Here is a 16,166-nt window from a genome sequence, read left to right as displayed (position 1 = left end):
GGAATGATACTCTGAAGGGCAGGCCTGGACCCTCCTGTCCATAGACCTGCAGGTTCCCAGATGCTGGGAGAACAAACAAAACCAACATGCATAAAATTCCCTATCTCTGCTTGAATCATATTTTCTTCAGAGTTGCTGTGAAACAAGTCACACCCAGCCCAGAATCAATGTGGAGGACACTGCCCATGAGATTGGTGCTGGGAAGAAGGGAACATTGGGATCCTTACTGCAAATATCAGCTACAGTGTGTGTGTGTGTGTGTGTGTGCGTGTGTGCGTGTGTGTGTGTGTGTGTGTGTGTTATTGGACAGTAGAGGTGCAGTGGTATGTGAACTGCCTCTCTGCATGAGCAGATATAGTCAGATGGAACCTTCAACACCAGGAACCTAAGTGAGATAAGAGGCTTCCCAGAGAACTCTGACTTTCTGGCCTCCAGTGAGTATGGACTGTGTCAGTGCATCTGGGGGTCCAAGCAAGTGGCTCCATTAGGGTTCAGTGTTCAGACCCCCCCTTGCTTGGGGTCTCCCTGCTGACTTCACAGCTTGGAAAGCCAGGTCACTATTGCAGGAGACGTTATCAGAACACATGGTGTCATCGGAAGGGCTATCTGAAGGCACATCACACCCATTGTAGGGGTAGAAAGATTTCCTTCTAGAGTCTTAGGCTGCTTGAATAATTACATTGACATAAGACAACAGGATAAAAAGAATATCAATTTTGCATAGATAGGAGATTGTGAAACATAAAGACACAGAGATGTCAGTAAAGTACATAGGATTTACATCTTTATAAAGGGTGGGGATTGGGAGGCATGACAACACAAAGGAATGTATGCTCGTGGAAATAAATTATTGAAGAAATAAGGTTTGTTTGTACAGTTTATTGGGCTTAAAATCCTATTTCTGGTACTAAAGAAATCACGCCCCTGGAACAGTGAGGATGGTTTTCCATCAGAAGACTTGTCTTCAGCTCAGGGAGTCAGGGAAGGTCAGGGTATCTCTGCATTGGCTGTTTTTTTAGTACATTTAATTACATGGACACACGTTGGGTGGCATATTCAGCACCCCTTCACGATGTAATACAGGAATTGAGACCCTTCAGTAAATACCCTGTGAGCCCAGACAGCATCCTACCTGCAGGGCCCAGGTCAGGCCTGCAGGGGACACTCAGGACCACCACGCAAAGGACTGCTGCCAGAGGAACAGCTACACAGGGTTCTGGAGAAGGCTTTCCTCTCAGAAGTTGGAGTCACCTTGTTCAGGAAACAATCTATATTTTAATTGAAGTTTGATTTGCCAACATATAGTATAACACCCAGGGCTCATCCCATCAAGTGCCCTCCTCAGTGCCCATCATCCAGTTCAGAAATCCATCTAAAATGCAAGTAGGACAGGGAGAGCTACAGGGTGTGTAAGTCTCCTGTTCTGTCAGGAGCATTTGCTAAACTTTAGACAGTAAGGAACACATTTGCAGAGCATGCAATTCCACAGCTTTTACTTATCTGAGGTGTGAAGGGATAGAGGTGGGAATGCACTGATTACCTCATTGAATGCAGCATATTGGAGGCACACTGATCCAAGAATAAGACATTAAGATCTCAGAGCCAACATCAGGTTCAGAGAGTCTCTGTCATTCAGAGGTGCCTTCACAATGAGGAGGATTTCCTGTGGCTTCTAGACCATCGGTGGGAGATGTTGTGCTTGCACGCAGTTCAGGGAATTGGAAGGGGACCTACATCATCAAACAAGGATTAGGACTTGGGTATCAGGTTCCTACATAGCACAGTCCTGTGATGGAGATCTGCTCCTTCTCTAGACGAGGCTTGTATTGAGTATGAAATACACCATCTCATGAATTTTCAAATCATCCAAGATGCAATAGGCTAAGTATGGGAATATCTGTGCCCTGAGCATCACCCAAGACCTGCACATGCTCCCTCCAGTAACCCCTTATAGTGCAACCCTCACCATGGACTGCAGCTGGAGAAACCTCTTCCTGCTGGTACTGGCTACTGCTAAAGGACACTCTAGTTTCTAGCCTGAGGACAGTATCAGGCCAGTCAAGGATGGCTTTATCCCTTCCTGTTCCTCTCCACAAGTGGGCACACCAAGGTCCAGGTGGTGCAGTCTGGGACTGAGTTGGGGAAGCCAGGGGCATCTGTGAAGGTCTCTTGCAAGATGTCTGGATACACCGTCATTAACTAATGTATGCACTGGATATGACAGGCTTCAGGACTAGAACTTGATTGGATGGGACGAATTGATCCCAAAGATGGTGCCACGAGGTATGCGCAGAAGTTCCAGGGAAGAGTCACCCTAAGGGCATGGCCTCCACAAGCACAGTCTGCACAGTCTGCAGTCTGAGGACACAGCCGTGTACTACTGTGTGAGACTCAGTGTGAGAACCCACATCCTGGGAGAGTCAGAATCCCTGGTGAGAGGACAGTTTTGGTGGTGGGCTCAGGAAGTGACAGCAACAAGGGTTCTCCTCCTATGACTTCCTCATAACAATAAGTCAGGGGTTTTGGACAAAGTTAATATACTCATGTGCACATCATTCTCTCCAGCAGGGTTTAAAGCTACAGTTACACTGAAAGAATAATCCTGGTTAAACACTTTGCATCAAATTAATTTTATTACTTGTTGTAGTGGGGATATTTGCAAATTATGTGGACAGAAAAGGGGGAATTCCTTGAGGTCTCATCTGTAAAGTATTGGAAGGTGTTGTGCTTCAGAATCTGAGACTGTTGATTTGTCTGCAAAAGGGTCAGAAATTTTCCCACTTTATTTTGAAATGTGACAATATGCTTGGAGAAAAGAAAGAAAGTGAACACCATGGATGAATTTTTCCATCCCACTCTCTGAGCAGCACACACATCACATTCTAGTAGGACATTCATGAACTTATGGTCACAAGTCCTGGGCTGACAGGTTTGCCAGGTTCAAGCTCAGTCTACGTCAGCACATCATCCTTGCAATACCCCCCTTCAGTGCTGAGTTTCTTCAGAGGCTTCTCCCCACCCAGCCCACCTCAATGGTGTCTCTGTCCCTAGGGCATTTCTGGGAGTCACCACAAACATGGGCATCATTGGATGACCTGGGATAATGTGACCTGAAAACACAAACCATAGTCTTTCCTTGGCCACAGTTTCCGGGTATCACACACAAGGCTCAGGTCTGCACACATTAATTCCCTTACCATCTGGAGGGCTACATAAAGTCAATTAATATGCAAAGCAACAGCATAACAGGTTATAAAACCAATGAACAGAAGTCAGGTACATTTCTATACACTGACAGTGATACAGAAGAAAGAGAAACCCAGGAATAAATCCCATTTACAATGGTAAAAACAACAACAATTAAGCGTGATCCAAACTAAAGAAGTAAAGGATCTGTACTCTGAGAACTGTAGAAAACATAGGAAAGAAATTGAAGAAGACACGAAGAACTAAAAAAAATTCCATGTCAAAGGATTAGAAGGAAATATATTGTTTGAATATTTATGCTACCCAAGGAAATTGATGTATTTTTAAAAGATTTTATTTATTTATTCATGAGAGACACACAGAGAGACAGAGACATAGGCAGAGAGAGAAGCACACTCCATGCAGGGAGCCTGATGTGGGGCTCAATCCTGGGACTCCACGATCATGCCCTGAGCCAAAGGTGAACACTCAACCACTGAGCCACCCAGTCGTCCTGGAATTTGACATATTAAAAGAAACTACTATAAAAATATCATCAACATTCTTCACAGACCTGGAATAAACAATCCTACTGCTTAAATTTAAGCAGAAAATACATCAAATACCAAAATAAATGTTGAAAAAGAGAAGCAAATGTGGAGGCTACCCGGACAATCTGGACACTGAATGCGATTCCTGTTAAAATACCACAATATTTCTTCCCAGTGATGGAACAAATAACCCTAATATTTCTACAAAATCAGAAAGATCTCCAATTGCCAGAGTAAGGTTTACAAAGAAAGCCAAAGCTGGGCACATCAGAATGCCTGATTTAAAGCTGTACTACAAAGCTGTGATCATTAAGACAGTCTGGTCCTGGCACAAAAACAGACACAAAGATCAATAGAACAGAATAGAGAACCCAGAAATGAACCCTTAAATGTACGGTCAATAATCTTTAACAAAATAGGAAAGAATATCCCTTGGGAAAATAAAACAGTCTCAAAAATAATTGGCATGTTGAGAATTGAACAGCCCCTGTAGAACAATTAAAGGGACAAATCTCATATGGAAATAAAGAAGATAAATTCAAAATGGTTAAAAGATCTAAATGTGAGATAACAATGCATCAAAATCTCTGCGAGGAGAAGAGAGGGAACAACGTTTTTGAACTTAGCCACAGCAATTTCTTGTAAGGCATACCTATAATGGCAAGGGAAGCAAAAGCAAAAATTAATTTTGGGAGCTCCATCAAGATAAAAATGCTCTGCAGAGCAAAGGAATCTGACAAAAGAACAAGAACATAACACATAGAAGGGTAGATGACATTAGCAATTGACATATCAGACAAAGGGCTTTCTATCCAACATGTATAATGAACTTATTAAAATCAACACCCAAGAAACCAGGAATCCAGTCAAGAAATGGGGAGAAAACATGAACAGAAATTTATCCAATAAAACCTTCATATGGCCAACAAGTCCATGAAAAAAATGCTCCACATCACTTGCTATCAAGGAAAAGCACATCAAAACCGCAATCGTCTGTCACTTTACACCACAGAGAATAGAGAAAATTAATAAGAAAGAAAAATAACAAATGGTGGAAAGGATGTGGAGAAAGGGGAACCCACTTGCACTATTGGTGGGAATGTGAACTGGTGCAGCCACTCTGGAAAACTGTATGGAGTTTCCTGAAAGAGTTAAAAATAGATCTGCCCTATGACCCAGCAATTGCCCTGCTGGGGATTTACCCCAAAGATACAGATGCAGTGAAACGGCAGGACACCTGCATCCCAATGTTTATTACATCCATGTCCACAAGAGCCAAATCCTCGGGTAAGCCACAATGTACTTTGACAGATGAATTGATAAGCATGTACAGTTTATATATAAAAAGGGATATTTCGGGATCCATGGGTGGCACAGCGGTTTGGCGCCTGCCTTTGGCCCAGGGCGCGATCCTGGAGACCCGGGATCGAATCCCACGTCGGGCTCCCGGTGCATGGAGCCTGCTTCTCCCTCTGCCTGTGTCTCTGCCTCTCTCTCTCTCTCTGTGACTATCATAAATAAATAAAAATTAAAAAATAAATAAAATAAAATAAAATAAAATAAAATAAAATAAAATAAAAAGGGATATTTCTCAGTCACCAGAAACCATCAATAGCTATTATTTCTTCAAGGTGTACGGAACTACATGGTACTATGCCAATGAAATAAGTTAATTGGTTTAGGACAATCATCATGGTTTCACTCATATGTGGAATATAGAAATAGTGAAAGGGATCCTAAGGGAAGGAGGAAAACTGAGTGGGGATGAATCAGGAGGAAGACAAACCATGACAGATTCCTATCTCTGGGACTCGAAGAAAAGGGTGCAGAAGGGCAGGTGGGTGTTGGGACATGGTTCCTGGGTGATGGGCACTAAAGAGGGCATGTGATCAGATGAGCACTTGGTGTTACTATATGTTGGCAAATTGAACTTAAAATATTGAATAAATAAATGAAAAATAAATTATTGAAGAGAGACAATATTATGAGCAATAACATGCCAACATATTCAGCAATCTGGAAGAAATGGATGCCTTCCTATAAATGTAGAAACAACTAAATCTGAAACAGGAATGAATGGAAAAGCTGTACAGACCCAAAACTCAGAAATGAAAATTAGATATATTTAGAAGTCTTCCAACAATCAAAAGTCCAAGGACAGATGGCTGCCCATGGGAATGCAACAAGCATTTGAAATGACTTTATACGGGGATCCTTGGGTGGGTCAGTGGTTTAGCACCTGCCTTTGGCCCAGGGTGTGATCCTGGAGTCCTGGGATCGAGTTCCGTATCGGGCTACCGGCATGGAGTCTGCTTCTCCCTCCTCCAGTGAAAATATTACAAAGATAGAAATTAAAGGAAACTTCCAAAGTCATTCTCCAATAGTAGCATTTCCTGGACCTCAAAAACAGAGAAAGATCCAACTGAAAAGGAGAATTACAGACTAGTATCCTTGATGGATATGGATGCAACATTCTCACCAAGATCCTAACTAACAGGGTCCAATAGTACAATAATAGGTAATTCTTAATGATCAAATTCGCTTAAATTCAGGTCTTCAAGGGTGGTTCAGCATCGGAAAATCAAACAATGGGATTTGACTCATTCATAAAAGAAAAGAAAAGGGCCATTTTGTCCTCTCATCTGAAGCCCAAAAATATTTGTCAGAAAATACTATACTTTCCTCATAAAAACCTTTTCGATGTAGAGATACGGAGACATTCTTATCACAAAAGCTACCTACCTAGGACACATGAAGGATGTCATCCACAACAGGAAAATTTGAGAGCTTTTCCCCTAAAATCAGGAACAGGACAGGGATGCCCACCATCACCACTGTTCTGCACCATAGTACTAGAAGTCCTAGCTTCAAAAATCAGACAACAAACAGATTTAAAAGTCTTCTAAGTCATCAAAGAAAAAAATAAACTTTCACTCTTCACACACGACACAATAATTTAAATTCAAATCTCAAAGATTCATTTGAAACAATTGCTAGACCTGATACCGGAATTCAGCAAAATCAGAGCATGGAAAATCAATACAAGAAAGACAGTGGCTTTTCTATATAGGGCAAATGAAACAGAAAAAAAGAAAATCAAGGACTGGATGTAATTTTTAATTGCACCATAAATAATCAGATAATGAAGAAAAATCCTAAGCAAAGAGGTATGAATGGATAGACTAAACATTCCAGAACACTTATGAAAGACAGTATGGAAGACACAAGAGTATAGAAAATATTATTTTCATAGATTAGAAGAATGAATATTGATAAAATACTTATGCTTACAGAGAAAGCTACACATTCAAAGCCATCCGTATAAATATATCACCAGGATTGTTTACAGATCTAGAGCAAACCATCAGAAAATTTTAGGGAACCAAGAACCTCAAATATCCAAAGCAATCCTGTTAAAGTAAAGCAAACCTGGAAACGTACTGGTTCTGGTTGTCAAGGTAAATTACAACGTTGTGATCATCAGGACATTATGGTACTGGCACAAATTCAGAAAAGTTGGAGAACCCAGAAATGGACCATGAAATCTAAGGTTAAAAAATCTTGACAAAGCAGGGAAGAATATGCAATGGAAAAAGAAAGTCTCTTGAACAAATTGTGTGGGGAATGTTGGGGAGACACATGCAGAAGAATGAAAGTGGACCCTTTTCTTACATCATTCACAATAATGGACTCAAAGTTGATGAAAGACCTGAAAGTCAGTCAGGAAACCATCACAATCCTCAGAAGAAAACAGGCAGCATCCTTTCTACCTCGGCTGCAACAACTTCTAGATGTGTCTCCAGAGTCAAGAGAAAGAAAAGGAAAATGAACGATGGCGATTTCATCAAAGAAAGAACATTTTCACAGCAAAGCAATCATGCAGTGTAATTAAAAGGGAACCTACAGAATGGGAGAAGATATTTTGTAAAGTCTTATCAGATTAAAGGCTCAAATTCAATTCGAAAATGAACTTATTCACTTAGGGAATATAAATAATAGTGAAAGGGAATATAAGGGAAGGGAGAAGAAATGTGTGGGAAATATCAGAAAGGGAGACAGAACATCAAGACTCCTAACTCTGGGAAATGAACTAGGGGTGGTGGAAGGGGGGGAGGGCTGGGGGCGGGGGTGAATGGGTGACAGGCACTGAGAGGGGCACTTGACGGGATGAGCACTGGGTGTTATTCTGTATGTTGGTAAATTGAACACCATTAAAAATTAATTTATTAAAAAATAATAAAAAAATATAAAATGAACTTATCAAGTTCAACAGCCACCAGTATCTCCAATCACAACTGGGCAGAAATTCTGAATAGACTTCCTGTCCTGTCCTGAGATCCCGCATCACACCATATATTAGGGACCTCCTCTATAGGCAAGAGGAAATTCTTTTGCTCTTCTAGATCTGCTATATATCAAAAGAAATATTAGAACAAAGAATCTGACAGAAAAGAGGGAAAGCTTTTATACCCCCAAGTTGAAGATTTACATAGTAATTAGGCAATAATAAAATAAAAGATATTAATATCATTCAACAGGAAGAAAAATAATTTGATTGTACATGATATTGTTGTATAAATGGTGAATGAGGACAAACCTTACAAAAAAGACTTGAAGTTAGTAATGAGCTCAGGGAAAATACAGGATATAAAACCAACATATACAAGAAAGCTCATTTTTACACACTAACAACAAATTATCACTATACAATTTAAAAAACAATCTCCTTTACACTGGTATCAAAAATAAATATTTATGATTAAACTTAAGGAGAGAAAATACTTTTTAAAAATGACCTATATTAATGATAGAGTTTTTAAAAGGCACAAAGGCAAAGATAAATACTTAGATGGATTAGAACATCTTAAATCCACTGTATCACCAAAAGAAAGTGATCTACAGTTGTGAAGTAATGCTTGTATATAACTTGTAAAGAATTGATCAGAGTCTGGAGCTAACTATATAGTCAGAGGTTATGCAAATTGGGCCCGCCCTCCACTGATTAAACCAGCCCATCCCTGACCCTGCAGCTGGGAGAGGAGCCGCAGCCCCAGGATCCCCAGTTGATCCCATTCAGTGCTCATGACACAACACAGAAAAACCACCATGGAGTCTGTGCTCAGCTGGGTTTTCCTTGTCACTATTTTAAAAGGTAATTCCTGGAGAACAAGGGACCGTGAGTCTGTGAGTAGAGGTGAGTGAGAGAAACAAGGGATGTGGGGCTATTTCCTGACCAGGATGTATTTTGTCTGCAGGTGTCCAGGGTGAAGTGCAGCTGGTGGAGTCTGGGGGAGACCTGGTGAAGCCTGGAGGATCCCTGAGGCTCTCCTGTGTGGCCTCTGGATTCGCCTTCAGTAGCAATGAAATGAGCTGGATCCGCCAGGCTCCAGGGAAGGGGCTGCAGTGGGTCGCATACATTAGCAGTGGTGGAAGTAGCACAAACTACGCAGACGCTGTGAAGGGCCGATTCACCATCTCCAGAGACAACGCCAAGAACACGCTGTATCTGCAGATGAACAGCCTGAGAGCCGAGGACACGGCCGTGTATTACTGTGCGGGTGACACAGTGAGGCAACCTCAGTGTGAGCCCAGACACAAACCTCCCTGTAGAAGGGGATCACGACCACCAGGGTGTGCACACTCCTCACCACTTCTGTCATGAAGGCCCAGGAGCAGGTGCAGATGGAGGTTCTGGGCAGGTTTCCTCTCGGGTTCTGGGCTTCCTCTCCATGGAGCAGTTTCCCCCAGGGAGTCTCTCTGAACACTTGGTTACGTGTTTCCCTCTTCAGTCTCTTTCTTAGAGACTTAGAAATTCAACTATAGTACCTGCACTTACTTATACTTAACGTTTCCTGACCCGAAATATTCATCTATTACAAAGAACTCCATTCACATCATCTGAACATTTTCATGAGTCCTCGTCATGCTCACTGTGGATCAGAGGACCCCAAGCTAATATGTTGTCTTGCACATCATGGTTTAGAGGAATCCCCAATCAGCAGAAGAGAAAGACATTCTACACAAATGTTAATAATGGCCTGGGAGTGAGAGAGATTCCCAGCATGACATGGTAGGGATGTGGACGCAGAGATGATTCACACACACACACAATCAGTAGAGTATAAGGTTTAATCATCTTCATCTTCATGTCAGATGAGAGGCAGGCAGGCCTCTCATCACATCATAAATGCCTGGATGGTGCTGGGAGGTACACTCAGGGTGTGTTTTGTGGGTCAGTGTTGGGGACGGGGTCCTGCTCCAGGAGTGGCTTGTGTGGAGTCAGTGTCCAAACTGCTTCTAATGAGGGAACTCCTGGGTTATTGTTTGATTTCTTATCCTTTGGATGGAGGAGAGGCATGTGGATGGAACATCAGGGAGCTAGCAGGCAATAAAGAATGCACATGGTGTGAGGAATAATTTCACTAAATAAGTATCAAACTGCAAGGCCAAAGGAGAGATGTGGTCATTCTCAGTAGACAAATTTCCGAATCCTGTGGAAAGGAGATGAATAATATATGGAAGAATCATGAAACACAAAATGACAATACAAATAGGCCTAGATCCTACCAGGTCTTAGATGGAGGCTGTCCTCTCCCCAAGGTCACCAGCTGGTAGTGAAGGTCATGTGTCCTCCGTGTGCTCAGACACCAGAAGCATCTACTGGATCCATGAGGATACTGAAGGTTAGGAGCTTGATTGAACGGTCTTCCCCCTCCAGGGAATAACTCATGGATCCTTCAGGTGCTGACGTCAGCTCATTGTGTGTGACCTCTACCATCCCCATGTTGGCATCTAATGCCCATGAGATCAGGGGAGGGGGTGGGGCCTTAGGGTATCACTTGGGTCAGGAGGTGCAGCTTCATGATAGAATCAGGGCCCTTATAAACCAGGACTGGGAAAGCTCCCTGCACCCTGGCCCCATGTGAGGTGATGGGGAAAGGACGGGCTAGGACGTGGGTGTTCTCCAGACAGCACACCTGCACCTGGACCTCAGACGCCCCAGATTCCAGAACTGTGAGAATGAGTGTCTGTTGTTTGATCTTCCCAGTCCATGTAGGATGTTCCAGCAGGGTCACAGGCTAATCTCCACTTATTTTTCTTTGTTAAGTTGAATTTAGCAGGGCAGGGCAGGAGGGCAGAGGAGTCGGGATCTCAAGTCACCTGTCCCCATAAACTTACCTAGGTAAATTTAAATCATCCTCAAAACCTACTAATCCCTCTAGAAATTTATTTTTTAATAATAAATTTATTTTTTATTGGTGTTCAATTTGTGAACATACAGAATAACACCCAGTGCTCATCCCAACATGTGCCCCCCTCAGTGCCCATCAACCATTCACCCACACCACCCGCCCTCCTCCCCTTGCACCACCCCTAGTTCATTTCCCAGAGTTAGGAGTCTTTATGTTCTGTCTCCCTTTCTGATATTTTCCACCCATTTCTTCTCCCTTTCCTTCTATTCCATTTCAATATTATTTATATTTCCCATATGAATGAGACCATAAAATGTTTGTCCTTCACTGATTGACTTACTTCACTCAGCATAACACCCTCCACTTCCATCCATGTTGAAGCAAATGGCGGGTATGTGTCATTTCTAGTGACTGAGTAATATTCCATTGTATACATAGACCACACCTTCCTCATCCATTCGTCTTTTGATGGACACCGAGGCTCCTTCCACAGTTTGGCTATTGTGGACATTGTGGCTAGAAACATCGGGTTGCAGGTGTGCCAGCATTTCGTAACCCCAGCATCTGTATCTTTGGGGTAAATCCCCAACAGTGCAATTGCTGGGTCATAGGGCAGATGTATCTATAACTCTTTGAGGAACCTCCACACAGTTTTCCAGAGTGGCTGCACCAGTTCACATTCCCACCAACAGTGCAAGAGTGTTCCCTTTTCTCCGCATCCTCTCCAACATTTGTGGTTTCTTGCTTTGTTAATTTTCCCCATTCTTACTGGTGTGAGATGGTATCTCATTGTGGTTTTGATTTGTATTTCCTTGATGGCAAGGGATGCGGAGCATTTTCTCATGTGCTTGTTGGCCATGTCTATGTCTTCCTCTGTGAGATTTCTGTTCATGACTTTTGCCCATTTTATGATTGGATTGTTTGTTTCTTTGGTGTTTACTTTAATAAGTTCTTTATAGATCTTGGAAAATAACCCTTTATCTGATACGTCATTTGCAAGTATCTTCTCCCATTCTGTACGTTATCTTTGAGTTTTGTTGACTGTATCCTTTGCTGTGCAAAAGCTTCTTATCTTTTTGAAGTCCCAATAGTTCATTTTTGCTTTTGTTTCTTTTGCCTTCGTGGATGTATCCTGCAAGATTATTGTGGCCGACTTCAAAAGGTGTGTTGCCTGTGTTCTCCTTTAGGATTTTGATGGAATCTTGTCTCACATTTAGATCTTTCATCCATTTTGAGTTTATCTTTGTGTGTGGTGCAAGAGAGTGGTCTAGCTTCATTCTTCTGCATGTGGATGTCCAATTTTCCCAGCACCATTTACTGAAGAGACTGTCTTTCTTCCAGTCATTAGTCTTTCCTCCTTTATCGAATATTAGTTGAACATAATATTTTCGGTCCACTTCTGGGTTTTCTATTCTGTTCCATTGATCTATGTGTCTGTTTTTGTGCCAGTAGCACACTGTCTTGATGACTACAGCTTTTTTACAGTACAACCTGAATCTGGCATTGTGATGCCCCCAGCTATGGTTTTCTTTTTTAAAATTCCTCTGGCTATTCAGGGTCTTTTCTTATTCCACACAAATCTTAAAATAATTTGTTCTAACTCTCTGAAGAAATTCCATGGTATTTTTTTTAATTTAATTTTATTTATTTATGATAGGCACACAGTGAGAGAGAGAGAGAGGCAGAGACATAGGCAGAGGGAGAAGCAGGCTCCATGCACCAGGAGCCTGACGTGGGATTCGATCTTGAGTCTCCAGGATCGCGCCCTGGGCCAAAGGCAGGCGCCAAACCGCTGCGCCACCCAGGGATCCCTTCCATGGTATTTTGATAGGGATTGCATTAAATGTGTAAATTTCCCTGGGTAACCAAAAAGGAGAATTATAGACCAATATCCCTGATGCACATGGATGCAAAAATTCTCAACAAGATACTATCCAATAGGATCCAACAACACATTAAGAGAATTATTCACCATGAGCAAGTACGATTTATTCTCGGGACACAAGCCTGGTTCAACACTTGTAAATCAATCAATGTGATTCATAATATCAGCAAGCGAAAAACCAAGAACCATATGATCCTCTCATTAGATGCAGAGAAAGCATTTGACAAAATACAGCATCCATTCCTGATCAAAACTCTTCAGAGTGTACGGATAGAGGGAACATTCCTCAACATCTTAAAAGCCATCTAAGAAAAGCCCACAGCAAATATTATTCTCAATGGGGAAGCACTGGGAGCCTTTCCCCTAAGATCAGGAACAAGACAGGGATGTCCACTCTAACTACTGCTATTCAACATAGTACTGGAAGTCCTAGCCTCAGCAATCAGACAACAAAAAGACATTAAAGGCATTCTAATTGGCAAAGAAGAAGTCAAACTCTCCCTTGTCGCTGATGACATGATACTCTACATAGAAAACCTAAAAGCATCCACCTCAAGATTGCTAGAAATCATACAGGAATTTGGCAGTGTGGCAAGATCCAAAATCAATGCCCAGAAGTCAGTGGCATTTCTATACACTAACGATACTGAAGCAAGAGAAATTACGGAGTCAATCCCATTTACAATTGCACCCGAAAGCATAAGATACCTAGGAATAAACCTAACCAAAGAGGTAAAGGATCTATACCCTAAAAACTATGGAACACTTCTGAAAGAAATTGAGGAAGACACAAAGAAATGAAAAAATGTTCCATGCTCATGGATTGGCAGAATTAATATTGTGAAAATTCCAATGTTACCCTCTTGAAATTTAAAGAGAGAACAGCTGGAAAGCTACATAGAGAAGGGTTACCCTTCTAAAGTAATATATAAATATACAAAAAGTAATATATAAAGTAAATATAAATATAAAAAAAGTAAATATAAAGAGTTAAAAGGTGACAGGTCCCCTGCAGAGCTGGGCTAAGTTTGGCGGTGAGAGCTCTGGGAGAGAAAATCCCATTCCCAGAGAAGCAGGAAATTTAAGCATCCTTACCGGATTCTTCCCAAATGGAAAGGCACTTTAGCAAGAAACTTGGGCAGACTTATCAGGGGGCACTGGAGCCTCCATTTTCAAGGGTCACTAATAGGGCAGTTCCACCAGTGCTGTGGGCCTATCTCAGTAACGGGCTAAAGCCTCCTTGGTACATCTGGTCCGAGGCGGCTGCACCCTGCTTCTTCAGGAGCTGTGGCCCCAGGACCCAGATTCCAGCAACACAGGCCCCGCAGCCCAGGAAGCAGAGCTGGAGCAGCCTTGGGTCCTGTTCTTCCCCAGGTAAGGTGGAGGCGGGTAGGGCCCAGGGCAGTGAGTATGCTCCTGCCCCAGGGCGCCCTGAGCTCTACAGGTCTGTGCCCCCCTCCCCGCCCTGGGAGCATCCAGGCCTCTGCAGACTGGGAGCTGCAGTAGTTACTGTGGGAGCTGACTCCAGGCCTGGGGAGCTGGCCCCGCCAGTGTGGTTGGTCCTCCCGGGGTCAGCCTATGCCTGGGATGGAGCAGGGCTGCCAGGGAGCAGGTGTCTCACAGGATAAGCAGCTCCCCCTGAGCCCAGCAGCCAGATGGGGACAGGGCATCCCCCCAAGGTGCACACACCTGAGACTCAGCACAGCAGGCCCCTTCCCCAGAGGACCAGCTGGCAGGACAAGGGAAGAGCAAGTTGTTGACTTGGAGGACTGGAAAGCTCCAGGGGAAGTCGAGGGATTTACAGTATATAGAACCAGAGGGAACCCCTCCTTCCCCCCCTTTTTTGCCATACAACTCAATTTGTATGAGACTGTAAATTTCCAATTTTTTCCCTGTCTCACCTTAACTACAATGTTTTACCACCTCTTCCTTTTCAAGTTTCGTCCTTTTTGACTTTCATATTTCTACAATTACAAGAACTGGATATATCTTCCACTTCTAGATTCCCTTTGACATACCCAACTTAATATTGGGAGATATACAAGATATGTTTTTTTGTTTTATTTTGTGTTTTTTGTTTCTCTGCCTCATTTTGTTCTACAATGGCAGAACTTAATACCTTCTGAAACATGACTAGTATGCACCCAGTACCCAGTGGTATACCATGCTAGTTCATTCTGTGAGATTCCTCATTCCCATTATTTCCCCTCTTGTATCACACATATGTTCAGTTGTCAATGTTGGGCCTCTCTACAAGTATTTCTGGTTTATATAAATTTGGGACTGAACATATTCTAACATACAGAACTTCATATGCTCAGAAACAAGAGGTTCACCCTCTAGAACCACTCAGGTAAATTACATCATCCCTCCACTTCAACATTGTCACCACCACAATCTCCCAGTCCCCCCTTTTCCTTCTTCCTTTTTTTTCACTCTTCTTAGGATTCTTAGACTATTATTTTTTAATACTTTGTTTTAAATTTCTTCTTCACTTTACGGTACTTTTGTTTTATTTTGTTCTTATCTTTGTTCTCAATTTCTGGTCTCTGACCTCGACAGAATCATGTGGGTGAAATTTACTTAGGTCCCGGTTCATATTCTTGACAAAACCCAGTCATACAACCACTCTGCACTGAGTAAAATGACTACAAGGAAGAACTCAACACAAAAGAAAGAATCAAAAGCAGTACTCTCTGCCACAGTTACAGATGTTTGATTACAATTTGATATCAGAAAGCCAATTCACAAGCACAATTATAAAGCTAATGGTGGCTCCGGAGAGAAGCATAAAGGATTCAAGACATTTCATGACTGCAAAAAAAGATGGAATCCGGCTGAAATTAAAAATCAATTAAAAGAGATGCAATCCAAACTGGAGGTCCTAATGACAAGGGTTAACAAGGTAGAAGAACGAGTGAATGACATAGAAGGCAAGTTTCTGGCAAGGAGAGAAACTGAGGAAAATAGGGAAAAACAATTAAAACATCATGAGGATAGGTTAAGAGAAATAAATGACAGCCTCAGAAGGGAAAATCTACATTTAACTGGGGTTCCTGAGGGCGCCAAAAGGGACAGACGTCCAGAATATGTATTTAAACAAATCATAGCTGAGAACCTCCCTAACTTTGGAAGGGATACAGGCATTCAGATCCAGGAAAGAGAGAGATCCCTCCTTAAAATCAATAAAAACCACTAGACACCTTGACATTCAATAGTGAAACGTGCAAATTCCTAAGATAAAGAGAAGATCCTTAAAGCAGCAAGAGACAAGAGATCCCTAACTTTTATGGGATTTCAAACACATGGAGGTTAAGGACCATCCTGTTGAAAGATGAAGGGGGTCGACCA

At 42.3% G+C, this 16,166-nt stretch overlaps 1 gene segment (V, D, J or C); it reads left to right on the top strand.

Moving 5' to 3' along the window:
* Window positions 1-8,765: 8,765 nt before the first annotated feature.
* The window catches only part of LOC140599266 (immunoglobulin heavy variable 3-11-like), a 32,546-nt gene continuing 25,145 nt past the window's right edge, over window positions 8,766-16,166 (top strand). The window contains 2 exon segments of the V gene segment in view: window positions 8,766-8,889; window positions 8,993-9,303. Coding sequence covers window positions 8,820-8,889; window positions 8,993-9,303 — 381 coding nt within the window.

This window comes from Vulpes vulpes, chromosome 6, assembly GCF_048418805.1.
Source record: "Vulpes vulpes isolate BD-2025 chromosome 6, VulVul3, whole genome shotgun sequence".
In the NCBI taxonomy this organism is placed as follows: domain Eukaryota; kingdom Metazoa; phylum Chordata; class Mammalia; order Carnivora; family Canidae; genus Vulpes; species Vulpes vulpes.
This window is presented reverse-complemented; position numbering and strand designations above follow the sequence as displayed.